The sequence below is a fragment of the Prionailurus bengalensis genome, chromosome B1 (genome assembly GCF_016509475.1).
Source record: "Prionailurus bengalensis isolate Pbe53 chromosome B1, Fcat_Pben_1.1_paternal_pri, whole genome shotgun sequence".
NCBI classification, from domain to species: domain Eukaryota; kingdom Metazoa; phylum Chordata; class Mammalia; order Carnivora; family Felidae; genus Prionailurus; species Prionailurus bengalensis.
Window position 1 is genome coordinate 6,591,640 of NC_057344.1, and position 27,923 is coordinate 6,619,562.

A 27,923-nucleotide genomic window follows, 5' to 3' on the forward strand; every position below is an offset into this window, starting at 1 on the left:
GCTCATGCTAGCCCAGATTTCCTTTGCATTGACCCACTGGTTAATTTCATTAAAGTTTTTTTTTGGCCTAAGAGGATTCTGTCTTCAGATTCCTTGTTCAGGTTCCCTGCCCACCCCCCGTTTTCCAGGTTTCGGTGTGGAAATAGTTGATAAATGGCACCGTGGAGCTAGCGTGAACACATTCCTGGAGGCGGTGGGACAAATAGTAACAATAAGATAAGAACCGCTACTGTCATGCCAGTGTGGGTGCTTCCTACGCGCTGGCCTTTATATACGTTACTTCAGAGGGAGGACTTTTGGAAAAGAGCGGTTTTGTTTTGTTTCCTGCTTGTGTTTGGAGCTAGAAAGCAATATGGGAAGTATGAGCTCCACAGTCAGCCCACAACTGGCCTGAAGAAAGGTCCCACTTCCCAGGTTGGAGAGCCATGCCCTTGTCCCCTTAACCTGACCCCCGAGGGCCTCAGACTTCCTGGTAGTGGGTCCTATACCAGTCAGCCTTCAGGATTGGAGAAAGGCGCTTTTCTGAATGCCTGTTTAAAAACCCACAGCTTGGGAACGTAACTAGATAGTGATTTTAAATTACGTTAGAATTGCCGGTTTTAGTCAGAATATGAAGGAATATGCCCAGAAAAATGAGCACATACAAATTTGTGTGTAGTTCCCGGTTCCAGAGGCCCCCAAGGCTTATGCGTGTTCACGGGTCATTGGCCAGTGGTGTCTGGGTGCCCTTTTTAAAACCCCTCTGAGATTATTAACCGCAAATGAGTATCTAAAAACGTAATTAGCAGAAAGAATATTTCCGAGTTCACCTTAGACTTTCTAGCGCACCATCTACAAGGCCTGCCAGAATCCAAGTCTCTTCTCGGCCTGACCTTCCAGACAACTGACATTTTAATTAGTTTCTCTTCTCTGTTGTTTTCACTTGATGTGTCCTTCTTAGTCTCTTGTAACTTCTCTGCAGTGAGGATATAGGGGCCATTCTTCCGTCCGCTCAGCCTGTGTAAAGATCTGCTTTTGACACTGTTTGCCTCAATCTCATGAAATGCATCCTTTTCTTGGTTTAAGTGACATTTGTCTTGACTGACCGCATATGTGGTGAGTAGATGATCATAAAAAGACACGGGCTTTGCAGTCAGACCCTCATTCATAAGCTGTTCCGCAACAGGCTGTGTGACAGTGGGCCGATTACCTAGCTTCTCAGCCGTAGAAGTGGGCATCCCCGTAGGCAGTGAGTGATGTCTACTGCTCAGGATTTTGGGGCAATTTCCATAGGCTAGCTCCTGGTTTCTCAGCCTGCCTGGCTTATTGGGGCCATTTCGCGGGTGGGGGGGGGTGGTGGTGGTGATGGTGGTGGTGGCTGCTGAGGAGCGGCGCAGCGCTGAATACACCCTATGCAAGTGCGTCCTGCCTGGTGTGTCTGACTTTGGGCCTCTTGTTACATAATAACGTAGGGGAGAAAAGCCTGGCTTTTCTTGCTATCCCTCCTCACTGCCCTCTCTTTTAACAAGTTGATGGGAATGATGACACTGCCTTGGCTGGATCGCTGTTGAGGAATTCTTATGTAGCCACATTTCTTGATCTCTTCATTAGCGTATTCTTGCCGGAAAATAAATGGTGAATAGTTACTGTAAAGGTACCTATTACCATCTCTGCTTTCAGTAACTCCGCTGTAGTCTAGAAACCCTATCAGAAACCTAGTTGAGAACAGTCAGGAGAAGTAAAGGTCATCGAGTAGCAAAACTTGATGGCACAAAGTGTGTGTGTTTTGACTACTAAAGTTTTCCACTAAAATTTGCAAAAGTTTAAAGTCCTAGCCTAGGAGAGTTAATACCGACATGACGGATTTCACACTTCGTCTTCAGAGTCCTCGGGAGATGCTTTCTTGGCCCTGTATACCATGCTTATTTCAACATAGAAATGTGTCACGGATACCCCTCCAAACTTTAAAAAGAAATTGTTCCAGGAAAAGATACCCTGTCTTGTTTTTAGCCTTTGATTTAGAATCCCAAATATGTCCCAGGATGTATTACAGCCTTGGAACCATGCATTTAGTTCTCAGAATTTATTTACATTAGGTACCATTATAACAAGCTGGTTCATTTGGTTTCCGGGACATAATCAGAAAGAGAGGTGTTTATCCGTATTGTTTAGGTGATTTTAATTGGAAGGAGGGGGGTTGGCCGTTGGCCTCCATAGGAAGTTACATGCTGGAGAGTAAGGTGGTAGTTGATGGTTTTTTAGCATAGGGACATCCAGCCGACGTGGCTCCTACGGTCCCTGCTCGGAGGGGAGCGTCTGCATCACTCTGCCCAAGGAGAGCCTTAATAGAATTCATGCGTGTAATTTTAACTTAGATCCTTGAGAAAGAACTTGTGAATGAGAAAAAAGATTAAAAAGAGATTTATAATAATGGAATGTTTTTCCACAAGAATAATTTTTGGAGTTCCAGTGGCTAAGTCTTCAGGGTATTCTCCCTGGTATGATGTGTTGCCCAAAGGATTCGCACAGCCGTGACTCTGCGAAGGGCTGTCCTTTTTGGTTTAAACTAACACTAGCTCCTTTAATTCCCAGGCTTTTATTTGCCCCAGATTTTAACGTTTTTTCTCTAATTCAGTCCTTTTGTTCCGGCTTATCAGGCCCTGGATACGCCTGTGGTAGTAGGGCTGTATATTTTTCAGAGATTCTTACCGATTTGTTTTTCCACATAGCCCATTCTCTGCTTCAGTTTTCATTCTTCTCGAAGAGATGGGGTAGTTCGTAGCCCTTGGATTTCCAAGCAGAATCTCTGGGCTTCGAGACTTCCTACTGTTTGCCCCCTTCGTGTCATTTCCTCTGACTCTTTGCACCGTGTCCTCAGTTTACCACCTTCTGCACACGCTGGCCCGGTTCCGAGTCTTTGCTTCGGCCGGGGCTGGTCCTTCTACTGGGAATTTCTTCTCTCTTCCTAGAAGTTGTGGTATTATTAACACACTCATGTCTTCTTATTTTTATTTTTGTGACCCCTTAGTAGTAAGTTACCTGTGTAATGACACTTCCTAGCAGCCTGGGTCCGTGTCCTGTGGTTCTGTAAGGACCACTCACCTGCCCAGCACAGCCGTGAACTTCAAGCAGGTGTTCATTCTGACATTACAGCCTAGGATCGTGTCCCGAAATTCTTCAGTCAGGACACAGTGTCCTTGCCTTTTGTCGTGCATGTTAGTACATACACGATATTTAGTTGCACCTCACCGTTTCACTGAACCACTTTTTGCTGATAATTTCGTCCTGTTTTTTAGACTAAGAATTAGAGGAGCTTTATTCCTTGTTCATGCCACTTTTGTGTCACTCGTAGTGGTTTGTGACTTTTTTGTATTTTATCTCTGAAATAAAAAGCCTTTCAAGTAATGCGGGGGAAAAAAAACACCAACAAAAAAAAATTTAAAAATGGAATTTGTAATTTTTTAAAAGTCTGCATTTGTTACAAAGTAACTTTAAAATTCTAATCATACTTTCCAAGTACATTCCTAGTATAATCTTGGGAAGAGGCTTTTTCTGTCTCTGTGAAGGGAATGCTGGAGTTTACATATGGATCGTTCACGCATTAATTTGTGTCTTTGCAGTGGACTGGATTATTGCGGATATTCTGGCCATCAGGCAGAATGCTCTTGGACATGTACGTTATGTGCTGAAAGATGGGTTAAAGTGGCTTCCACTGTATGGGTGTTATTTTTCTCAGGTAACTTTTTCCATACTTTTTCATACATCTGTACCTTATAAAAATTTTAGATTTAGAAAGCTAACATGCACTTAAAAAAAATGTATAGGTTGTTTTGTTTATTTTTTAGGTTCAGTAACTTACTCCAAATGGAAGTCATTTCATTTGGCATTTTTAATGGTGGGTATCTATATACATATCTGATCACCTAGGTGGGTACATAGCATAAATACAAATGTACAAAAATCAAACAACTAGGAAAAATTAAAGGCATAGAATTTGAAGGACGATTACCTTAAGAAGCTAATAGTAAAAATTAATCATGATCAGTAACACACTAAAAAACAGGGAGCTGTATATGCGAAGTGCTTAGCATGCGTGTCAGACACATGATGAATATTTAATAAATGAAATTTTCCAAAATGCCTTTTATTTACTTCTCAAGCCATAAATTTGGTCAAGCCACTTGTCTGCTCAAAAATGTGTGTTTCTCAGCTGCATTAGGTCCTAGTTGCTATGCAGGCATTCACGGTCCACCGTGACCTATCTCCCTGGAACCCACTTTCCTTTCTCGAGCCTGAATTGGTTTCTCCCTCCCTATCCTTCTTCAGGCTGTCCCTTCAGTTCAAGGTAATAGGCTCTCCTCTGCCTCCAAGGCCCAGTTTAGATGCTATTACGAAACCTTTCCTGCGCCTGGAAGTTTCCTCCTCCCTGCTTTTATCTTAGGCTGTCTTTATTATTACACTCCTCAGATTCTCCCGTTATCATTCTTGCATATGTATTTTACTGCACCAATAATTTTTTAAGTTCCTTAAGAAAATATACCTGTTTTTCACTTTTGTAGCTTCCATATACCTGGGAAAGAACCCAGATGTTTTTGAAATAAAATAGACTGTAATAAGCAAGTTAAACAACAGGAGAGAAATAGTATGTAAAGAATAGACATAAGGTCTCTCCCAACTCGGAGAAATTTTACTCGCGGTCTATGCATCCCGTGGCTTTTAATTCTAACGAGTTGGTGAAGAAGGAGTTTCTTCTTCGCAGTCCTCTCTGGGTGAATAATGACATGCATTGTGTAGAGCACGTGGAGTTCTTCCTGTGCACCCAGGCAAGCCAGTTTCTCTCTGGAGGGAACCACACGCAAGCTGGAAGGCCACTCCACCTCCCCCCATCTTGAGATCACCCCCTCCTTGCTTCTTGCTGTGTGTTTCCTCTTATTTTTGCTTAAGACAAAGTCAAATTCAGCCAGCTGGTTTATTTTACAGACGTGTTCGAATTAGCACAAGCAGGTACAGATAATATGGTGGTGACCTGATGCAAAGTTTTGATGAAGTACACTCACGAAGTTTAAATAAGGATGCCTTCATGTGCATGAAAGTGCCTGTGTCAGCCAGCCAGGGCTGCCCTGACAAAGTACCACAGACTGTCTCAAATGACAGGCATTTATCGCCCCACAGTTCGAGAGGCTGGGGGTTCCAGATGCATGTGTCATCACGATCACTTTTTCCTCCGTGTCTCTTCTTTGCTTGCAGTTGGCTGCTCTGTGTCCTCCCTGTGCACGTACCTGTTGGTGTCCTAATCTCTCCTTATAAGCCACAGCCCTACTGGATTGGGGCCTACCCTTAGGACCTCATTTAACCTTCTTAAATGCCCCATCTCCATAGACCATCACTTTGGGGGTTAGGGCTTCAACATACAAGTTTTGGAGGAACACAATTTGCGTTCATAACAGTGTTACATAAACATCTGTAGCTGGGTCGGTTTTAAAAATCTCTAAAGATCCGGGTGCCTGGGTGGCTCAGTCGACTTTGGCTCAGGTCATGATCTCGTGGTTTGCTAGTTTGAGCCCCGCATCAGGCTCTATGCTGACAGCTCAGAGCCTGGAGCCTGCTTCAGATTCTGTGTCTTCCTCTCTCTCTGCCCCTCCCCTGCTCATGCTCTGTCTTTCTCTCTCTCTGTCTCTCTCTCTCTCTCTCTCTGTCTCTCAAAGATAAATGAACATTTATTAAAAAATCCCTAAAGATCATGAGTATTGACATTTTATGGACACTTTGAGTGATTCTGCATCATTGGAAAAATTGAAAGCTAAGAATTACGTTACTGATCGACTTTTATTTTAAAAATATTTTTTTTTCAACGTTTATTTATTTTTGGGACAGAGAGAGACAGAGCATGAACGGGGGAGGGGCAGAGAGAGAGGGAGACAAAGAATCGGAAACAGGCTCCAGGCTCCGAGCCATCAGCCCAGAGCCCGACGCGGGGCTCGAACTCACGGACCGTGAGATTGTGACCTGGCTGAAGTCGGACGCTTAACCGACTGCGCCACCCAGGCGCCCCTAAAAATATATTTTTGAGAAAGAAAGTATTTTTGTTTTAACTGTCAACAAAACTGTATGTTCCTGTATTTTCTGGGACTGTGTAGCACACAGTTTTTATTTCAATTATGTTGAAACCTAGGGGCAATTTCAGCTAAATGTTCGTTAGATGGTAATATTTCAGTGTATTAGGAACAGCTCAATTCCTAGGATGTAATTTTATTCTTTACTTTTGGGGAGTCACGTTACCTTTTGGATGGCTGGCCGCTGGATATTTTAATAGTAAATGCCCCCGTTTTTTTCCACGTGGCAGCATGGAGGGATCTACGTAAAGCGCAGTGCCAAGTTTAACGAAACGGAGATGAGAAAGAAGCTGCGGAGGTACATGAACGCAGAGACTCCAGTAAGATTATACTCGTTTTTCTTTCCCTTTTCAAGTCCAGTGTTTAATTTAAGAACTAAATTAAAAGTTAAGAATTGTTTAGTCCACGGGTCATAAACCACTGAGCTTTGTTTGGGCAATAAGAAGCCTCGGGATACAGGTGAGATCTTGGCAGGCCGAGGCGAAGAGGCGGCAGATGAGTCCGTGCTTGTGGGAGGCCGTGGGTCCCGGCTCCGAGGCGCGGCAGGAACGCGGCTGTCTGGTCCGTGAGCGGAAGCCCGGGCTGCACGCGGGACCTTGCCCTTGGGCTGCTCACTCCTCGTCGTCAGTATCGCGTGTGGTCGCGGAGGAAGCAGCTTTCCTGTGCGTGCGCGTAAACAGTGATTGCTTGTGCATAGTGAGTTATTTGAAAAGTCAAAAGGGTGTGAGGAGCTGCAAGTGAAGAATCATTCAGTGTAAGTGCAACTTGGGAAACCTTTGCTCCCTAAAAAAGGAATCTCCATATTCTCCTTGAAGAATGCTACTTGCGGCCCGGTGACACCTTGACCTGTAGTCCCCGGCGCTTGGGAGCCTAGCACGTGTCCCCCGTCAGGTCTCGTGTTCTGTCCGCCTTCCTTCCTCGGCAGGGCTCGTGGGTGGCAGGCCAGAGCTCGTATTTAAAGACGAGTTTCCACAGTCAGCTGACGGAGGCCCTGACATTCACAGTTTTTGCCCGTAGACATGTCTGGTTGTTTCGACCGTTCGTCCTCAATGAACTGGCATTTGTGGCTGGGGGACTGTTCCGGTTCGTCCTCAATGAACTGGCATTTGTGGCTGGGGGACTGTCACTAATTTTGGAACATTACGGGCACTTAGTTCATTAAATGTTACTCCTGCCCTGTTCTTTCTTCTCCAGTTACATCTGCTTTGGGCCCTCTGTTCCACAGTCCTTGCATGCTGTATGTTTGTTTGTTGTTTGTCTGTTTTTCTTCACTCTTTTTCCCTGTTGTGTTCCAGCTTAGGTCATCTCTGTTGACCTGTTGTCATGTTCATGGACTGTCCCCTTGGCTTGGCCCCGTCTGCTGATGAGCCAGGGCAAGGCATTCTTCACGTCTGTTCGTGCCTCTCATTCCCACTGTTCCCCTTTGCTGCTGTGTCACCATGTCTGGGTCCGTGCTAAAGTATCCATCTGACCATGAGGCTCGCCCACCCCATCTACTGGGCCCTTGGTCGTGTCGTTAGTAGTTACTTTAAATCCCCCTTCTGGTAATTACAGCATCTCGACTCTCCCTGAATCTGAAATTTTTGATTGCTCGGTTTCTTCAGACTGTGCATTACCTTGCCTTTGCTTTTTTATACCTTCTGCGATTTTGTGGAAAGTTGGGCCTCTTGAGTAGGACAGTCAAGATAGAAGTAGTTTTGGTACCCGAGAATGGGTACACTTTTCTTTTTTGCTAGGACTTCATGGAGGGCTGGAGTCCATCTAGTCAGTTTTCCTGGATTTGGGTTTTACTATTGCAGTAATGTTTTTCACAGACTTCAATTACTGTAGCATTCGTTACTCTGTGTTTAGGGTGGGAGGTGTTTTTCTGGAGATTTTTCCTTCGCTTTTTTGCACTACACGTAGAGTTGGTGTCCTTTCTGCGTCTGCCCCAACAGAAATCTTCCTAGTTTGGCAGGGGTGGAGGGTGAGGGGGAGAGGGTCTTAGGGGTGGAGCCTTCTCCGATCCTGCCTTGCTCCCAGCTCTGAGTCTGTGCCCAGGATGGGTTCCTGCCCCATCCTCTGTGGAGAGTTTTTCCTTTCTGTTCATTTCCCCCAGCTGCACGGGATTTTCAGCACTTTGAGAATTTAAGAATGTCGTCCCACGGGAGAGAGAGAGGCGAGGGCTCCGTGCTGGGTGCCAGGCTGTGTGCTTCCCCAGCCCCAGCTGCTGCTTCGGGTCCCCTCAAGCCTGCCTCATCATCTTCATTCAGGGTGATGTTGCCAGATGTTGTCCTGACCCAGGTTTTCTTTCTCTTTCTTTTCTTTTTTGGGGTGTGTGTGTGTGTGTGTGTGTGTGTGTGGTCTGTGGAGTAGACCTTGTGAGCTGTGGTAAATCCTCCTGTGTCTGCAGCCCCCAGGGGTTCTTCTGGAGAACTAGCTCACATTCAGCCTTTTGCAATTTGTTAGAATGTTAACCGAATCTTTTTATTGGCATCTGTTGGCATTTGCCCAAGTCAACGAGCGCACGATCTCGTCTCTCTTTCGAATTGCTTCTTCCCTTAGATCTCCAGGGGGGTTGGTCGCTGTGCAACCTCAACTCCTCGGAGGGTTCACTTTGCAGATTGTCCAGTGTTTCGTTGTTCTCCTTGTAATAGTCTTTGTCCTAAGCCTCCTCTTTTTTGTTAATGTGTTCTAAAACTTGGAATAATCTTAGATTTACAGAAGCGTTGCATAGATAGTACAGAGTTCCCATTTATTCTTGGCCCGGTTTTAATGTTAACGTTTAATATTAGAATCTTTCCTAACCATGGCACATTTGTCAAAACTAAGAAACGTTGGTGTCATCCTGTTAATTGAACTATTCAGTTTCTCCAGTCTTTCCGCTGGTTAGTCCTTTCTTTTGTTCCAAGATGAGTCCACTGTACCCCAGATCCATTTAACACCTGTGCTTTAAGTTGACTGTACTTTTCATGGCGTGCTGTACTCTGCAGTTACTATCAAATCTGCCATTTTTGTTTTAATCGTCAAACTTTGTTTCTTTAAATGTTGAAGGCATCATTTAAGAGATGTATTGAGTAAAATATGTGTTTAGTGATCTCAGTATGTGAAGCCTTGTTATTTTCTCCCAGTTCCTGCTCATGGTACTTTCTTTCCCTGTGTGCTTGCTTATCTTTATTTGCTGCTGATTGTATTTGGAAAATTATTTGTGGAAGTCAGCTCAAAGCTTAGAAAGTGCCTTCCTCCAGAGAATATTTGCATTTGTTTTAGCTGGCCCCCTTAAGGCTTCTCTAGTCTGAGCCCATCCAAACTAGATTGTGAACTTGAGGTTAACTGGACCAAGATCGCACATCCACGTGAGACTGATTTTGACGTCTGGTTTATTTTTGCCCCGAAAGTGTAGCCAATGATGTTCCCTTCACTTCTTTTCCCTCTTAATAGAAGGTCCGTGCGCTTTGATTTTTATTCCGCTCACTTTTCAGTCTGTTAAAGCAAAAGTTGTGTGGTATGCGTACTTCTGCTTTACTGTGTTTGTGTTAATTTTGGTCTTATTATCTTGTCAGCTCTTTGATAGTTTTAAAATGATGTTATATCCAGCTTTTTAAATTTTCAGTGGGAGGTCCTGTTCACATAACCTAGTTTTTTACTTTGGGAACCTGTCTGTTTTTCAAGGCAAAAGACTAGCTTTTTGATGTTCATGCAACAGCGTTGAACAATAGACTGGCAGTGCTGTGAGTGGTTGTCGCTTTGAGGCCACTATGGTCTAAGGTGTGGATTCTTAGAATCTGTACAATTGCGTCAGCTTTTCATATTTAAGCACCGTGAAACAGACTTTCTTTGTTATTTAATCTGTTTCTGGAAGTTAATCAAGTAACTGACATGGCAGAATGTATGAAATAAGTCCACTTTCATAGGGCTAAATATCCTCATAGGAATCTATTTCCTGATTAAATCAGCTTTTATCATTATTAGTATTATTTGAGAGACTGCAGAATTTTGTTTCCAAAAAATATATCTGCATTATAAATTACTAAGAAATATATCTACTCAGTAATTACAGCTGGGACAATATTTTCATATGGTACTTACCAGTTGTGGGTGCAAATGAAACATTTGTAAAAATCACTACTTCATCTCTAGAAGTCATAGAGTCAGCATTTGAGCTAGTACAATTTATGGCACGAATATTAGCGTCTTACACTTTATTGTTGTTTTTCAAACTTTTTTTAAAGTAGTTTTTAAAATTTATTTATTTTGAGAGACAGCGCAATGGGGGAGGGGCAGAGACAGAGGGAGAGAGAGAATCCCAAGCAGGCTCCACACTGTCAGCGCAGAGCCTGACACAGGGCTTGAACCCACAAACTGTGAGATCATGACCTGAGCTGAGATCAAGAGTCGGATGCTCAACTGACTGAGCCCCTGGTTTTCCAACTTTTACTCAGGTTCCTTCTTAAAATGGAGGCAGCCTCAGGGATAGGAGTGTTGGCTTCGAAATCACATTTGTTGACTCTCAGATCTGCCATTTAAACTTTGGTACTTTGCACAGGTCACTTAACTTTTCTAAGCTTGTTTTCCTTATATGTTCCATCTATTCATAATTACTTAATTTGGTAGCTGGGATTAAGTAACATGTTTGAAAACGATGCTTATCGTATTAGTTTACTATTGCAGCTATAACAAATGACCACAAGCTCCCTGGCTTAAGTCACACAAATTTTGGCTGTGGCAGCAGGAGCAAAACTACACAAGTAGGACCACACCACACCAGACTAAGAAGTTTCTGTGCAACAAAGGAAGTAATTCACAAAAGGAAAAAACCTACAGAATGGGAGAAAATACTTGCAAACTGCGTATCTGTTGTTAATTTCCAAAGTTAACCTGTAATTCACTAGCAAAAAAGCCAATAACCCAAAGAAAAAAATGGGCGAAGAACTTGAATAGATGTTCATCCAAAGAAGGCCTACAAATGGCCGACAGGTGTATGAAAAGGTGTTCCGCCTCACTCATTGTCAGGGCAATGCCAGTCCCAGCACATGGCCGTTAACACCTAACACCTGTTAGCATGACTGTCCGCTAAGGTCAGAAGATCAGGGTTGGAAGGGATTTTGAAAAAAGAGAACCGTTAGATGTTTCTGGCGGGGCTATATATTAGAACAGCCGTTATGAAAAACGGAATGGGGTTTCCTGAGAAGTTTAAAAATAGAAATATCATATGTAGCAATCAACTTCTGGGTGTATATCCAGAGGAAACAGTATTTCCTGCTCTCTTGTTCACTGCAGCATTATTCACAGTAGCCAAGGTATGGAAACAACCTAAATGTGTATCATCAAATGAGTGAATAAATAGTATATAGTATGTATACACAGCGGAACATCTTTCAGTATTAAAAAGAAGGAAGTCCCGTCACTTACGACAGCAGAGATGAACCGTGAGGGCATTACACTAAGTGAAATAAACTGGACCCAGAGCGACAAATACTGCATGGTCTCACTATATGTGGGATTTTAAAAAGTTGAATTCATAGAACGGTGGCTTGGGGGTTGGGGTTCGGGGGAATGGGGAATATGTTAGTCAAAGGGTACAAACTTTCGGTTTTAAGAGGACTAAGTTCTGGACACGTAAGGTACAGCATGGTGACCATAGTTAGTAATGCTGTATTGTATACTTGAAAATTGTTAACAGAGCAGATTTTAAGCACACACAAAAAATATGGTAACTATGCCACGTGGTGGATAGCTTAATTACTTTGTGGTAATCATTTCACAGTGTCTATGTGCATTAAGACATCACATTGTGCACCTTAAATGTATACAATTTTTATTGTCAGTCATACCCCAGAAAAAAGCCAGAAAAAGTGACAACATTATCTTCACCATTCCAGAGATGAGCAGTGCAAACTGGGTCTCACTGGACAGAATCACAGTGTCTTTGGGGCTGAGGTCCTCTGGAGACTCGAAGGGAGAATCCATATTCTTGCCTTTTTTGGATTCTAGAGTTTGCCCTCATTCCTTACCTCATGACTTCTTCTGTCTTCAGAGCCAACAGTGGCCGGGCTGGTCTTTTTTTGCCAGCATTCGGGTTCTGACTCTTTGGTCTCCTTCTTTCCTGTTTAAGAATGCTCATTGTTAACACGGGGCACACCGGGACATTCTAGGCTAACCTCATTGTTGTGCAGTCCACAGTCAGCAGCTCTGAGACCCCTGCCACGTTCCATAATGTCCGCAGATTCTGAGCGCGAGGATGTGGACGTTGGGGGAGGGGACATTATTCTGCCCGCCACATGCATGTATGCATTTACATGACTTTGTAGTTTTTTTTTCTAATCATACATGTAGTACTTTCATGCTTAAATTATAAGCTCTTTGAGAGATTGTTACTTTGTATCCTGCTGCTTTTTTGCATTTTTTTTCTCTGTAAATGTAATGAGTTGAATGTGTCTGGTCGTTATTTTAGAAAAACCTTTTTTAAAAGTTGTGGTTTGCCAGACTGCATTAATTTTGGGGGAGGAAAGCAGAGATGAACCATCTTGTTTATATTCTGCACATCTCGATCCGAAATGGCTTTTCATTTAAAGAGAGAGAAGTAAATAAAAGATGTCTAGCTAATCAAAGTTTGTTAAGTTCTGAGATACTATTTCCATATAAATATGTCTGCTTTGAAAATACTTAGTGAACTAGATAGAATTTTAAAAACCAGAGGGGAAGGAAACAATATAAAGAGCCTGCCACGTGGTGCTTAATATTCTCACGTGTAGGGGCACCTGGGTGGCTCAGTCGGTTGAGTGTCTGACTTCGGCTCAGGTCATGATCTCGCGGTCCGTGAGTTCGAGCCCCACGTCAGGCTCTGTGCTGACAACTTGGAGCCTGCAGCCTGCTTCAGATTCTGCGCCTCCCTCTCTCTCTGCCCCAACCCACTCGCATTCTGTCTCTCTCTCAAAAATAAATAAACATTAAAAAAAATTTTTTTAAATTCTCATGTGTTTCCTTTTATCTCACAGCTATCCTGAGTCTTCATTTGGGAATGAAACTGAAACTCAATTAAAAGTAAATTAATTTAGCCAATGCATGGAGGAAAGGCTATTTTTAATAGAAAGTCATCAGTTCCATAACTGGTTGAATACGAGTATATTTTAAACTCTTAAGAAGCTCTTTTCTTTTTGAATGGAATTTTAATATGGAATTGCTCACTGGTTTCCATTAGACGCTGAAGCATCTGTGCTTAGAATGGTTTATCGCATCTTGAATATAGATCTTCTGTGCAAAGTCAGTCCCTGTTAAAGGAAACAATCTCTGGTTCCTTCCGAATGAAACTTTAGCAGAATAAAAGATTTCTATGCACAGTAGCAGTAATCTACATGATTTGGTTTGTTTGGAACTGTCAGTTCTCTGTCATTCCTGGGGCTTCCCTGTCCTTGAGCGGGAATTTTCCTTAACTGAGAAGTGGGTCCAGGAATGTCACACTGCTTTGTGGTAGTTTTATCTTGCCCTGATGCTCCATGTTTAGTCCTTCCTGTCCTCTGTTGCCACCTTCTCCGTTTCCATGGGAACTAAAGAAGACAGCTGCCTTTTTTGTTAGCAGTGTGAACGAGGTGCTGAGGAGGTCATCAGATGTGAACCGCGGAAGGAGGAAGGAAGTTTGACTTGGCGGTCTTGACTCTACGTCTGCTGTGTGCCACAGTCCGCTGGCGCTGGAGAGAGCCAGACCTGCCTTGGTCGCACAGCCTCTAGGGGCAGTTGTTCTCGAGAATGAGGCGCTGAGCTGCATCTGGGGTCGCGCTCCCAGCTGCTCCTGTCATGTGCCTTTCTTTGAACCACATACGTCCTCTCCCTGCCATCTCACGTTTCTAAAGCAGATGTGTTTTACTTTTAACAACAGCAAATCGCACTGTTATTTTGTGCCAAGCACTGTGTTAACGTAGATTACACAAGTTATCACCTTTTGTCATTACAGTATGTAAACTGTCATTTCATCTTGTAGACAGGGAAGCTTAAGGCACAGAGGGGATGAGGAGGTCATCCCGGGGATCGGGGCCTGCGAGTGGAGTCTGGGATGTGAAACTGAGCATCCAGACTGTTGTGTTCTGTGTGCTTTGGTTACGGTCTTTGTAGATATGATTTCCTATAGAAGATCGCCTGCTTTGTGGAGTAACGGGCGGGTTTGGGCGTTAAAATGTAACTGCTAAGAATTTGCATTTGTGGCTTGCCCTTTCATATCCCAACAGAATCTTCAAAAAAGTTTTAAGATTTTTGCCTAAGTGCAGTTTATTGATTTTTCTCTCCTAAAATTTTTGCCTTTTCTGCCCTATTTTAGAAGGTTTATAGTTTCAGCATGCATTTAGGTCTCTGGCCCGTTTCGAGTTAACTTGTATATCTGGTGTAAGGCCAAGGCTCCTGTGTCTAAATACGGATATCCATCACCACTTATTGACAAGGTTATTCTTTTCCCCATTGTTTGAAATAAATTGATTTCATATATACAGGTCTGTTTGTGAACCATTTGTTCTGTTGGCACTGATCTATACGTGTATCCCCATGCCCGCACTACACTATCTTGATTACCCTTGCATTACAGTAAGTTTTGAAATCTGGTGTAGTTAAGTCTTCTAAATTTGTTCTTTTTCAAAGGTGCTTGGCTGTTTTCGGTCCTTTGCATTTCCATATAAATTCTGAAATCAGTTGTCAATTTCTGCATAAAAGCTTGCTGGTTTTTTACTTCAATTGCATTGAATCTGTAGATCCATCTGGGAAGAGTGATATCACAACGATACTGAATGTTTGGATCCAAAAGCGCAGTATTTAGGTCTTCTTTAATGTCTCTCAGCAGTGTTTCATGGTTTCAGAGCATACAAATTTACACACATTTTGCAAAAGTTAACCACATTTGCCAAAATAAATTCTTAGTTTCCTGTTTTTTGACGCTATTGTAGATGGCATTTTAAAAAATTTTATTACATGCTGATAGCATGTAAACATACGGTTGATTTTTGTATATTGATATTTTCTTCTGTAACCTTGCTAAACTTATTTATTATCCAGTAACATCTAAAAATAGTAACGTTTCTTAGGATTTCCTACATGGAGAGTCCTGTCATTTGTGTATAAGTACAGTTTCATTTCTTTCTTTTAATCTGGATGCCTTTTGGTTTTTTTGTCTTGCCTGGAGTGCCCTGGCCAGAACCTCTAGTCTAGCTTTGACCAGAACTGGTGAGAGTGGGCGTTCTTGCCTTGTTCTGCATCTGTGGCAAAAGCACTTGTTCTTTCCCCATTCCTTAGGTCTCAGACCCACCGTGCATTCAGTCACCCTCTTGTTGCTCTCCTTCATAACGTCTTGCTCTTTTTCTACACGGGCATATAAGTGTAATTACATTTTTATTTGTATTTCGTTTAAGTTTGTTTATTTCCAGTGAGACAGAGACAGTGCAAGTTGGGGAGGGGCAGAGAGAGAGGGAGAAAGAGAAACCCAAGCAGGCTCCGTGCTGCCAGCACAGAGCCTGATGTGGGGCTGAAACTCACGAACTGAGATCATGACCTGAGCCGAAACCGAGTGTCAGGCACTTAACCAACTGAGCCACTCAGGCACTCCTGTGTCATTATATTTTTAAAATTTATTTGTTTAATGTACTTTTTTCTCACCTGTCTCCAAAACCATATCTATTTCATTACCCTCTAGAGTACCTGGCACATAATACTAGGTGTATAAGAAATATTTCTTGAATGAATCCTGAATGAATTGTTCATTCTTGCCTTCTTGCTGACCATCAGTTCTCTTTTTAATTAAACATGTAAAGAGACAGAAAATAATAACCACTTGAATTATTAATCATTCAAATCATGAATCATTTTTATTAAAAAAATTTTTTTTAACCTTTATTTATTATTGAAAGACAGAGAGAGACAGAGCATGAGCATGGGAGGGGCAGAGAGAGGGGGAAACACAGAAACTGAAGCAGGCTCCAGGCTCTGAGCCCCGACACGGGGCTCGAACTCACAAACCGCAAGATTATGACCTGAGCGGAAGTCGGATGCTTTACCAACTGAGCCACCCAGGTGCCCTGAATCATTTTATTTTTGAGTGCTTGAACTAAAAGCTAAAATCCATCAGTAATTGCTTTCATGGCGTTGAATACAAACTTCACTTATTTAAAATGTATTCTCCTAATAGTGAATTTGTGGTTTTTGGAACTAATTTTAATTTTTTTCCCTGTTTTTCCTTCTACTTACTGGAATATAATAAGGAATTCTTAACTTTTTTCTTAATTTTGCCCATTTTTCTACATTTTCTTGGTAGCTCTGGTTAATCTTTATTATCCAATACTAAGGTACATAGAAATCTATTAATTTCTATGTTTGGCAAAAATAGTGGGCTCCAAAGACAATTTATATAGATAAATAAAAAGTTAATCTATTTTCAGGGAAGCTGAAAATGCAGAATTGTAGAGCCACCATTAATTGAAGTTTTTCACCTAGAAGATTGAAAGAGAGTAATCATAAGCTTGTCTAATGAAAAAATTTGAACTGTCACAAAGGTTCATTAGGTAGGAGTTTTACAATCAAATCATTCAGATAAGGGAATGCTTCTGTACTAGACATCTAGACAGACAGCATTACCTACGATCTGATGAGGGTGGATTAAATGAACAGAATTTTCTTTCCTTCTCTCCCGCTATCCTTTTGTCTCCTGTATTCTGTTTGTACTGGAAAAGATTTGATATGAATGCCTTACTTTTGTCTTTTGGCTGTCACTTAACCATGTTGATGTAGTTTTGGTAACTGAGTTCTAAAGTTAGGAGTTTCTCCCAATGTTGTATCATATGTTAACTAATTAGAATTTTTTAAAAATTTTTGAAAAGAAAGAAAAAATCAAGTTAGGAGTTTCTCATTGTATATTTTTATGGTCTGTATTTTTCCAAGCAGATAGAAGTAAAAGCTCAGATGAATTGATTACTTAGTAAACATTCACCTTCCTTTTTTACTTATACATGCATTATTTCAGTTTATGAAACTGCTAATAAATTGAATTATTTAAAATGCAGTAAGGGAGCTCCGTAAAATAAGAACACTGTGGGAATCTTTTACAATATGAATACTTAAGTATATTTTATACTGTGGAAATTTAGATATTGCCTCAAATGAGATGTGCTTTTCTTATCGATACTTAGGGACACTGATGCGTGACATTTGCAACTTTTAAAAAAGTCGTTTTTCAGAATCTTAGGGCAAAAAAAGCTCTTTATGAGTCAGCATTTCATGGGCAAATTTTTAATTAAGGAATATTAGTGTGTAATTAGAAACATTGTTAGATTCTTAATGATTGACCTACCAGTGTATGTAGGACTGCATTTTAAATATAATCCGTTTTAAGACTTAATTGCATTTGTTTTTTGCATTTCGGTTGCTCTGCTGGAAATGAATCATGTGTAAAATGAATATACATTTTTCCCACCATAGAATCTACTCCCTTCGCATTGGCATTAACAAGAACCACAAAAAAAGCTCACACGAAACAAACCATGTTTCTTTCTGCTTCACAGATGTATCTTGTGATTTTTCCAGAAGGAACAAGGTATAACCCAGAACTAACAAAAGTTATTTCAGCTAGTCAAACATTTGCTGCTAAAGAAGGTAAGTAAAACTTTGACAGTATTTGAAAAAATAATTTTTAAAGATACCTTTGCAGTTTTTCTTCCTGGAGAAGATATTTATTTATGTTTTACAACAATGGAAATGAATTCACTGGTTCATTTCTTTGGTGAGTGCATATATTAATTGCCTCTTAGGAAATGAAGTTTCTCAATTAATTCATATGCGTGTTATTATATATGTCTGAAAGATTAATTTCAAGCGCTTGCTAAATACGTATTTCAGTGCCATGGGTTTATTTAAAATCTGTCTAGGTACCCGACTGTGCAGATGGAGCCTTTTTCCTCGTGTGGCTTCTGTGTGGTGGAAAGGATTTGGGTTCTGTGGGCTTACAGACCTGGGTTGGAATCCAGACTCTGACGTCTGCTAGCTATGTGGCTGCAAGTTGCCTCATGTTACAGACCTTGTTTTCTCGTCTCTTAAGAAACACGTACCTCATAGGTGTACCTAACTGGGTGTAAGAATGAAGCTAGAAGATATGTGAAGTTCCTGTTGGAGCATGTTACACAAAGTACTTGGAAATTATTAATGTCCCCCCAGACAGGAACGTTTCCGGTGTCCTTATTTTAGAATGTTGGACAACTAATACACCTATAAGCTGCTCACTTTAGCCAAACTGGGATGTCAACAGAAAACAGTGGCCATGCCGTGTTTTCAAAGTTGTCCTTGAAGATTGAGTTAGTATACGATCTCCGTACACGGATCACCGGACACTCACTGAGCAGATGTCTGGTTGATGGCGTTCTGCCAGGGTCTGTGCAGTGCCGTCTGGAAGGATTGGCTGCAGCAGTGGAGTGTTTTCTCTGTCTGCTCTCCCCAGCGTGGTAGCTCCTGCCCACATGAGGTGGTGTATCAGGGGCAATGAAGTCTTAATTTTGTAAATTTTTTTTTAATATGAAATTTATTGTCAAATTGGTTTCCATACAACACCCAGTGCTCATCCCAACTAACTTTGTTAATTTTAATTAATTCATTGTGATCTGAAACAGAATTCTTGATACTTTTCCTTACTGAAATTCTTTCCCTAGACTTCTGTAGGGCTTGTCTCCATGTCCTTCTCCCTGTCGGGTGATTCCTGCTCAGTCTCCTTTCCAGCCTCCTCTTCTGCTTCACTCTCTCCCGTTTCATATGTTGTGTCTGTTGTCGGCTGGTCTCCCATTCATTGCATTTTCGTGTTTCCCTGTGGGCTTCATCCACATCCCTAGCGTTGGCCTCCATTGATTTGGTTGCTGATGACTCACAAAAACCTTTCTCCCATCCATATCTCTGACTTTAGACCTAGAGGTTTGGTTGCCCAGTAGACAACCTCCCTCAACCAGCCCAAAGGCCAGTGATGCTCAGCATCACTCGTCAGGGAAACACAAACCAAAACCACAAGGAAACATCACCTCACAACTGTCAGAATGACTAAAATCAACAACACAGGAAACAGCAGGATGTCTTTGGTGAGGATGTGGAGAAGGAGGAACCCTCGTGCACTGCTGGTGGGAATGCAGGTTGGTGCAGCCGCTCTGGAGAACAGTGTGGAGGTTCCTCAAAAAGTTAAAAATAGAACTAGAACTACCCTGTGGTCCAGCCATTGCACTACTAGGTATTTACCCAAAGGATACAAAAATACCGACTCAGAGGGACACATGCACCCCAATGTTCATAGCAGCACTATCAACAACAGCCAAAGTATGGAAAGAGCCCAAATGTCCATTGACTGATGATTGGATAAAGATGTGGTATATGTGTGCATATGAATACATAAATAAATACACACTGAGCCATCAAAAAGAATGAAATCTTGCCTTTTTCAATGATATGGGTAGAGCCAGAGAGTATAATGCTAAGCAAAATCAGTCAGAGAAAGACCTGCATCATGTGGTTTCACTTATATGTGGAATTTAAGAAACAAAACAAATGAACATGGTGGGGGAAAAAGAGAGACAAACCAAGAAACAGACTCTTAGCTATAGAGAACAAATTGATGGTACAGAGGGAGGTGGACAGGGGGGTGGGTTAAAGAGATGATGGAGATAACGGAGTACGCTTGTCATAATGAGCACCAGGTGAGGTGTGGAAATGTAGAATCACTATAATATACACCTGAAACTAATACAACACCGCGTGTTAACCTACTGAAATTAAAATAAAAGCCTAAAAATAACCTATCTCAAGGGAGAACTAAAAGTTAAAAATCAAAAAAATAATAAAAGCATATCTTACAACAGAAGTCACAGCTACATGGCTTTTTTAAAAAAGGGTTTTATGTCCAAAAGTGTTAGAGAATGTTGCATTTTCTATCCTTCCCTTGGGGAGGTACAGTTCACATTTATATATTAGTCTCAGAAAAGTGCTGTTGTAAAGATGTCTGATTTTGTGTATTGAGCTGGGGTTTTTTTAATGTTTGTTTATTTTTGAGAAAGAGAGCATGAGCGAGCATGAGTGGTGGAGGGGCAGAGAGAGGAAGACCCAGAATCCAAAGCAGGCTGAGCGGTCAGCACAGAGCCCGACACGGGGCTCGACCCACGAACCACCAGATCGTGACCTGAGCTGAAGTCGGACAAACAACCGACTGAACTACCCAGGTGTCCCTATTGAGCTGCTCTCTAATGTTCATATTTAAAAAAAAATTTTTTTTAACGTTTATTTATTTTTGAGACAGAGCATGAACAGGGGAGGGGCAGAGAGAGAGGGAGACAGAATCTGGAACAGGCTCAGGCTCTGAGCAGTCAGCCCAGAGCCCGACGCGGGGCTCGAACTCACGGGCCGTTGAGATCATGACCTGAGCCGAAGTCAGATGCTTAACCGACCAAGCCACCCAGGCGCCCCTCTAATTTTCATATTTTAGAAAGGAAACAGTGATCTAAAATTACTAAAATTTGGAATTTTTGTGGGGTAAATGTTTAGAGTTGCAGAAAATTCTGTCTCTAAGATTATTCCTTCTCTAAAGATTCTAGATGGCTGAGTTCTGACTTCAACAAAATGTATATTTTACTCTGAAACTTAAAATAGCTTATAGATGAGTCAGTTGTGGGATTCTTTTTGTGTGTGGGGTGGGGAGGGGGGATTCTTGATAAACTTGAATATAGACCTTACACTATATAAATTTTCAACTACTCTTATGTGTCGTCTCGTGTAGCCATGTTAATTCTGTTCCAGAATTATAGTTTTGGATTAGATAAGGTGAAAGGGAAATAATAAACATGTGGGGAATTTTTTTTCTTGCTGCTTTTCACGTGTATTGTAAAATTTGACACATTTCGTTGTTACTGTATGATCGATTTCATCTTGAAACACTTGTGTTTTTTATGAGTTGAACAGAGTTGGCCTTGAGAGAAGTTTCCTGGAATGCATTAGATGCTCAGAGTCTGCTGATTTTGTTTTTAAAACAGTACAGTATTCTACCTTTAAATATTAACAAATCTTTATTAAATTTTGAATATGTAAAACGTTCCGCTAAGGTGGTGGAACTAACTCTGATGTTTTCTAGGAGGTTATAATTAAATAGCAGAAATGAAACAGAGTTGTATTCATCATCTGTTGATGTGTAACAAATTATCCCAAGCCCTCGCGTGGCCCCAAACAGTAAACATGTGTTATCTCCCAGTTGGTGTGGGCCAGGAGTCCCGGTGTGGTTTAGCTGGCGGCTTCTTGCTCCGGGACTGTCACTGGCTGCAGTCATTTCAGGGCCCCCCCAGGGAGGATCTGGTAAACGCCCTCTCACATGGCTGTCGACAGGCCTCAGGTCCTCACTGGCCGTTTCTTGCCAGTCGGGTCTCTCCACTGAGCTCTTCAGGACATGACCACTCACTCCCCTCGATCACCAGAGCAGAGAGGGGTGGGGAGGGACCGTGGAGGACGTAGTGGAACGGTGAGAGCATAGAGTAGGGTGAGCAAGACAGAAGTCACGGTCTTCCTGTAACCTAATTCTGGAAGTGACGTCTCGTCATTTCGCCATATCTTATGTGTTAGAAGCACATCACTAGGTCCAGCCACGCTCAAGAGCAGATTACATGGGAGTGTGAATACATGGGGGTAGTGGGGGACCAGTTTAGAGGCTGCCTACCTCAGTGATGTTGAAATCAGATTTCTACGCAGTTACATCAAACTAGAATAAGGTAGGGATAAGCAGAGTATGCTTTAGGTTAGATTACCTGCACATGTGGGCTCAGCAGGGCTGTGTGGAGGGGGAAACACTTGGGCTGGGCCGGGAAGAATTTCAGCAGGTGGAGGTGAGGAAGGGCTGCGTTTCCGTGGGAAGGAATGGGTGAGAGGCGGAGAAGGGGAACCGTGAGAGCCGTCCTCTTGAAAGAGCAGTGAGTACGGGGAGAGGGCAGACGAGCGAGAAGCTGGAGTATTCCTGGTTACGTGGGAGGTCCTGCCCCGGCCTCTGCAGGAGACATCCCGCTGATGGAGCGGTGATCCACTTTCCGAAAACCCCAGCGTGCCGTTTTCCAGCAGTTTTGCCTCTTGGAATGTGTGATGCCCTGCTTCATTCACTTTAAATATGTTAACACAGACATTTTATTATATCTTGTCGCTGGGCAGATCGCCATTTGTTGAGGTATGATAAGTTTGCATGACAGAATGGGTATAATCCGGGATTACTGTGTTTGTGTGAAAAGTAATGTAGAATTCTTGTGTGGTTTAGTATTCAAGGACTTCTGACTTCTTTTGTAAAATTTACCTGAGTGTGTGTGTGTGTGTGTGTGTGTGTGTGTGTGTGTGTTCCTATTTGAATATTGCCATACTGCTTTCAGTTGGGCAAAACAAATGTTTATGTGGAAATAGATTTATTTGCTGTGTAATAATTATTCAGAGTTGTAATCTCAGTCTGGGTTTTCGGGCCTGTGCTAATCCCCTTGGCCGCCGTGATGAGACAGCACGCTGGGGGCTTAAACAGACACTGATTTTCTCACAGCCCTGAAGCCGGAAAGTTCAAGATCAAGGTGCCCACAGGGTTGGTTTTGGTGAGACTTCCCTTCCTACCTCGTAGCTTGGTCTCCCTTCTGGCCGTGCCTTCACGTGGCCTGCTTTCCGTGTGCTCACACACAGAGGTCTCTTTCTATGAGGAGACTGGTCCTGTCGGATCAGGGCCCCACGCTTAGGACCTCATTTCACCTTAATTACCTCCTTAAGGCTCCGTGTCCAACTACAGTCACGTTGGGGGCGGGGAGTGGCTGAGACACACACAGGGGCTTCGCTTATCTTTCTCTGTGGAATTATATTTAATACTAATGTTTCTTAACTTAGTATTTTTAAAACAAGTTAAGATGAATATTTACCTTATGTCTTACAATCTTACTGAGATGACTGTTTAGTATAGCTCCCAGAAGTTACTTATCTCTTAAAAATCCACACTAATTTTGTAATGCCAGATCAAGTGTTTTTAAGTAATTCTCAAAATGGCATAATAATGACATACACTCTTTTTAATCTGATAACGCCGCCACTCACCTATAATCGATCAATTATTGGTCTGTCATTTTTCCCTGAGTTGTAGATCTTTCTCAAAGTTACCAAAAGGGGGGAAATGAATAATTTGTCCTGTAGATAATAATTTTTCATTGCTGACTGTTCTTCCTTTAAATTCTTCAACTGGGAAAGCTCGGTTTCTACTAGAACTGTCTTTTCTTGTGACTGTAAAGGTAATTATTTCCCACCGTGTACAAAAGAAATTGATTTGTGAACTGTATATCTAAAGGAAAGAGAAGAGGAAACCACTTCCTGTTTTCTTTCCTCTTAGGTCACAACCAATTGAGATTACTTAAAAGTAAAAATGAGGGGTGCCTGGGTGGCTCGGTAGGTTGAGCATCTAGCTCTTGATTTTTGGCTTAGGTCGTGATCTCACAGTTTGCGGGTTCAAGCCCCACTCCACGCTACGTGCTGATAGCACAGAGCCTGCTTGGGATTCTGTCTTTCCCTCTCTCTCTGCCTTTCCCTGTTCGTGCTCTCAGTAAATAAATTACTTAATTTTTAAAAAATGAAACAACTTGTTTATCTGTTAAGCTGATTTTTCTTCAAGAAAGATGAATCTTAGCACTTGTCAGTGTATAATATTTAAAACATTATTATTATTCTGAAAGTAACTTCCTTTGAACATGACAAAAAATAAATAGAAAAACCAAAGCCAACCTTTTTAATTTGGATTTTTAAACGTGTTTAAATAATTATGCCTTGTTTTCCTCTTCAGTTTTCCGTCAGCAGTTACATTGACTGGCCTAAAAAGTATGGGTGATGGGTATGGTTTGTCTGTCTGTCTTAACTCTAAATATTTGAAGGTTCTGGTTATTGCTATTTCCTAGAAGTGTTTTCCTTCGAAAACGTGTTTGCCACACACTCTGTCCATTCGATATCAGGGGTGTTACTGAAGATGATGTCTGTGTTACAGTGTCATGAATTCTTCATGTTTACCTCACAGTTTGTCATGATAATGCTTTCTAAATTTCTCACTGAAAACTGAATGTTAGTTATTTCTTTAAAGCAGACATTCATATTTTTAAATAAATTAGTCAAGATTTTGTTTTTAGTTAGTCTCTCCAAGACAAAAATTGAGATCTGGAGAGTTCTGAAATATAGGTAGAGTCTCCAGGCAACTACTAAACGTCAAGTAAGCGAGGGGTATATTGAGGGCTGCTCAATTTTGTCACAGTAAGTTAGGGAAAAGAGAATTTTATTTTCAGAATGGCTAACATGGAACTTGTCATTTAACAAATCAGTGGTGAAACATTTAGTAAGAAAAGCTTCAACATGTCAATAAGACAGTATTTTGTAATTGTATTATAAATATAAGTGAAATGGTATGATAGGTAAAAATGATCATCCTATATGTTAGTAAGATGTTTTGCTAAGTGATTAGATGAATGTAAGTCCAACAAACTGGTCACGGAGTGACCTCTTCCTCTGACCTCCCCCCAGCCAGCTCATTTCCGTGGCAGGTTTCAGCTCTTAACGCTGTGTTGTGTGGTCGGCTCTCCATTCGTTCATCTTTGTGGTGATTTGTGGGTGCAGAATGCTGCCTGCTCCCAGAAGGGCCACAAAATGAATGTCAGGGGCCTCGATTACTATTGAATGAAGGATCATAGATGGCTCAGGAGATAAAAAACAGAAAAGAAGCACATTGGAAAACCACACTCAAGAAGACCACACTGGGACTTGCATTCCCAGTGTAGAATTATTTATTCTTAGATGCCAGGCATTTTTGAGAAAGAGTAGGGATGAGTAAAGGGAGTGAGAAAGCTTTCAAATTTATAGTGATCCTCAAAATGAATCAGCAGGTTTCCCTTTGCATATCAACTTCCCCATCAACAGATTTCACTTTGTGTAACAGCTTCTCCTTCCGGGTCTGAATTGCAACTGTATTTCATTCTTAGCCTTTGGCCCTACTCTCCTTCCCTGTTTCTATAGCATGGTTCCAACTGGCGCCTGGGTCAGGTCACAGCCTTAGGGGTGACAGCAGCAGGGAGCGTTGCCGGTAACCCCGCGTGTTCTGAGGGGGACCAAGTCACCACCATAACGCTCTCAGGTGTGACTTGGGACATCGCGAACGTTCCAGTGGCTTGGAGAGTTCGGTTTTACCTCTTTGAGGCCATTTCCATGCCATTGACTTACAATTTTTTACCAAAACAAACATTACCCCTTATTCCTCCAGCCTTTCCACTGCTTCAGCGGCCCGTTGGTCTGCTCAAGCCTCAGTCTCAGTTCTGAGTCAGTGGTGCAGGAAGCGGTGCCTGAACCAGTGGCCGCAGCGCAGCCCTGAAGGTTGCCTGTCACGCAGCTTGTCCGTACCACTCAGACCCCCTCCATCAGCTGTTCCAGGATAGAGTTCTGCCTTCCGTGCGATTCTCACACACCCTAAAGTTTGAGAACCGCTCGTTTCAGTGAGACTAGTCATGTGCTCCACAGGTTAGTGGGGTCAGACTTTTGTGTTTTCCAGAACATGCAGATCTGATATTTATTGGTGAGCCTTCATTTTGTACTTAGGTTTCATTCAGAGACAGGGAAGTTTGGTAGCAGTTACCCATCCAGTGTAGGGGACTTGGAGGCGGGCAGGGAGACTCCACGTAAACATCCAGGCACTGGTGGAATAACTTACACCCCTCTCACTTACGTGAAGTCTTTCATTTCAACTAAGTTTCCTTAGAGTCATTTTAGATATTTTGCTTTTCATTGGTTACTGAGGGATTTGGAAGCTGATGTATCTTAATCTTCTTCCTGAACCTATTAACATGAGCCCCATGGTGGCTTTCTTTTACTATAGCAGCTAGCAAATTATATATTTAGACTTAATTGTCCTCGTAATAGAAGAGAGGAATTTAGCAACACGTCTGTAATGGCAAACCAAATACCTCAAATCTTCATATTATTGAGCAAGTAAAAAGATCCTTGTAGTTTTAAAACTCTTTAGAATTTATGGAATTTGGCTTTTACTATGTGAATAACACTGGCTATTATGTACGCTTAATTGTCCTTTTAAAATATAAAAACAAAAGGTTTTTTTCTCCTTTGTAGACTTAATAAAAATTATTGTTATATCTGTGATGCCATATTAACAAATTTAGGTGGCAAATGACAAGCTAATGATAATTGTAATAGATGGCTTATTAATAAACTTCATATAAAAATCTCTTGCTGGTTAAGAAAAAGACATGAACTAGAAAACTGGGAAAAGCACCTGAATGGGAAATTCAAGAGGTATGGCTGACCCACGCACATGAACCTGGCAAACATGAAAAAAGGAAGTCACTGTCCTGTGTCGCCCCAGCTTTTGTGGAACAGACGCCCTTCTCCTTCATGCGGGAGCCAAGATGGCACGTTTGCTCCCCGTGGCTGCAGCCCGTTAAGAGACGTGGTGTCTCAAGACAATGCAGATGTGTTCTTTCACACTTCAGGAGGCGGGAGGTCTGACACGGGTCTCACGGGGCTGAAGTCGTGTGTGGGGAGGGCTGTGCTACTTTTGGAGGTGGGGAGAACCCGTTCTCTTGCCCAGGATCCCGTGCTTCGTTGAGTGCTCTGCTTTCACGGTCTTAAGATTGCTTGCCCTGGGTTGTGCACATGATGTCCACGACGGTTCTGCTTTGACCTCTTCCTCGCTCTTTCTTCCCCTGAGCCTGGCTTTTGGCTTAATTCTGACCTCTTTTTCCCTGGCCCCCAGGCTTTCCAGGCCTGGAGTGGTCCTGGTCTGCCCCCTGCCCGCGGCCCCACCCTGCGGTTCACACTCAGCGCGCGCGCGCGTGTGTGTGTGTGTGTGTGTGTTGCGGCCTTCCCCATTCTCAGCGGTTCTCAGCCACGGGGAACCTGCTTTGTCTGCTGCCTTCTTTCCGGCTGGGGAAGTGAAAGCGTGTGCCGATCGCCAGTCTGTACCGCCTGGTCTCAGAGCCCGCTAGTGTTGTTTGGCGCTTCTTTTTTTCCTTGTGGACCGTGTCTTCTAGTTTTCGGACTTCTTCTCCTCGCATCTCAGAGTGCCTCTGCCTGAATTGGAGAAGTTTTCTCTGACTTCTGCATCAGGCAGTCACGCCTTCCCTTCTTTACTTCAAACTTTTTATGTGATTGCTCCAATAATTTTCTTTTGCGTACCTCGCCGCCACGCTCCTGTCTGCTGGGTTTCCCCCGGTTTACGAGCACAGTCTGGTTCTCATACAAAGGAATCTGTGTGTTCATATGGCCCCATATGGCCCCCCTGTGGCTTTGCTGTTTTCTTCTCCCGCTCTCTTCCCGCTAACGGAGGAGTTTGGGCCCCTCGCCTTCTCCCGGCTGACTCCGTCCAGTCTCCAGAAGCGTATCCCACTCCAGCTTACTGGTGACCTGTTAGTGACCCCACTCGCCAGAGAAGCTTCCTTTTATCGGTCCTCCTGTCTGTCGGGGCTTCTGGCAGTGCCTGGGCTGCCTCATCCCCCACCGTCTGACTCTCTCAGGGCGGCCAGTACGGCCAGTACCTCAGCCGTCCTGTCTGTTCAGGTGATCCCAAGTGTTTGTGGCTGCTGGTTGCCACTTTACAGACCCTGGTTCTCACCACTTCTGGAGTGTTCCAGCCAACAGTGCCTAAGTTGAACACACATTTTCTTTCTTTAGCTGCCTCCCGCCCTCACCTGGGCTCTCGGACGATGGGCATCCGCACACGTGTGCATGCTTGTGCACACACACACACACACCCAGCTCTCCTGCCTGGCCGCGCTCCGTGTGTTTATGGTACAGCCTCGTGTCTTCAGGGGCAGAAGTCTGGTT

General features: G+C 42.6%; 1 protein-coding gene across 2 annotated transcripts in view; it reads left to right on the top strand.

Annotated features, from left to right (window-relative positions):
• Positions 1-27,923, top strand: part of AGPAT5 (1-acylglycerol-3-phosphate O-acyltransferase 5) — a 60,246-nt gene that overhangs the window by 17,372 nt on the left and 14,951 nt on the right. For both annotated transcript variants that reach the window (XR_006293859.1, XM_043557529.1), the window contains exons 3-5: positions 3,600-3,715; positions 6,323-6,412; positions 17,603-17,693. Coding sequence is in view for 1 of the 2 variants with exons in the window: in XM_043557529.1 (XP_043413464.1) it covers positions 3,600-3,715; positions 6,323-6,412; positions 17,603-17,693 (297 nt within the window). In the remaining variant the exon portion in view is untranslated. The remainder of the gene's footprint in view (positions 1-3,599; positions 3,716-6,322; positions 6,413-17,602; positions 17,694-27,923) is intronic.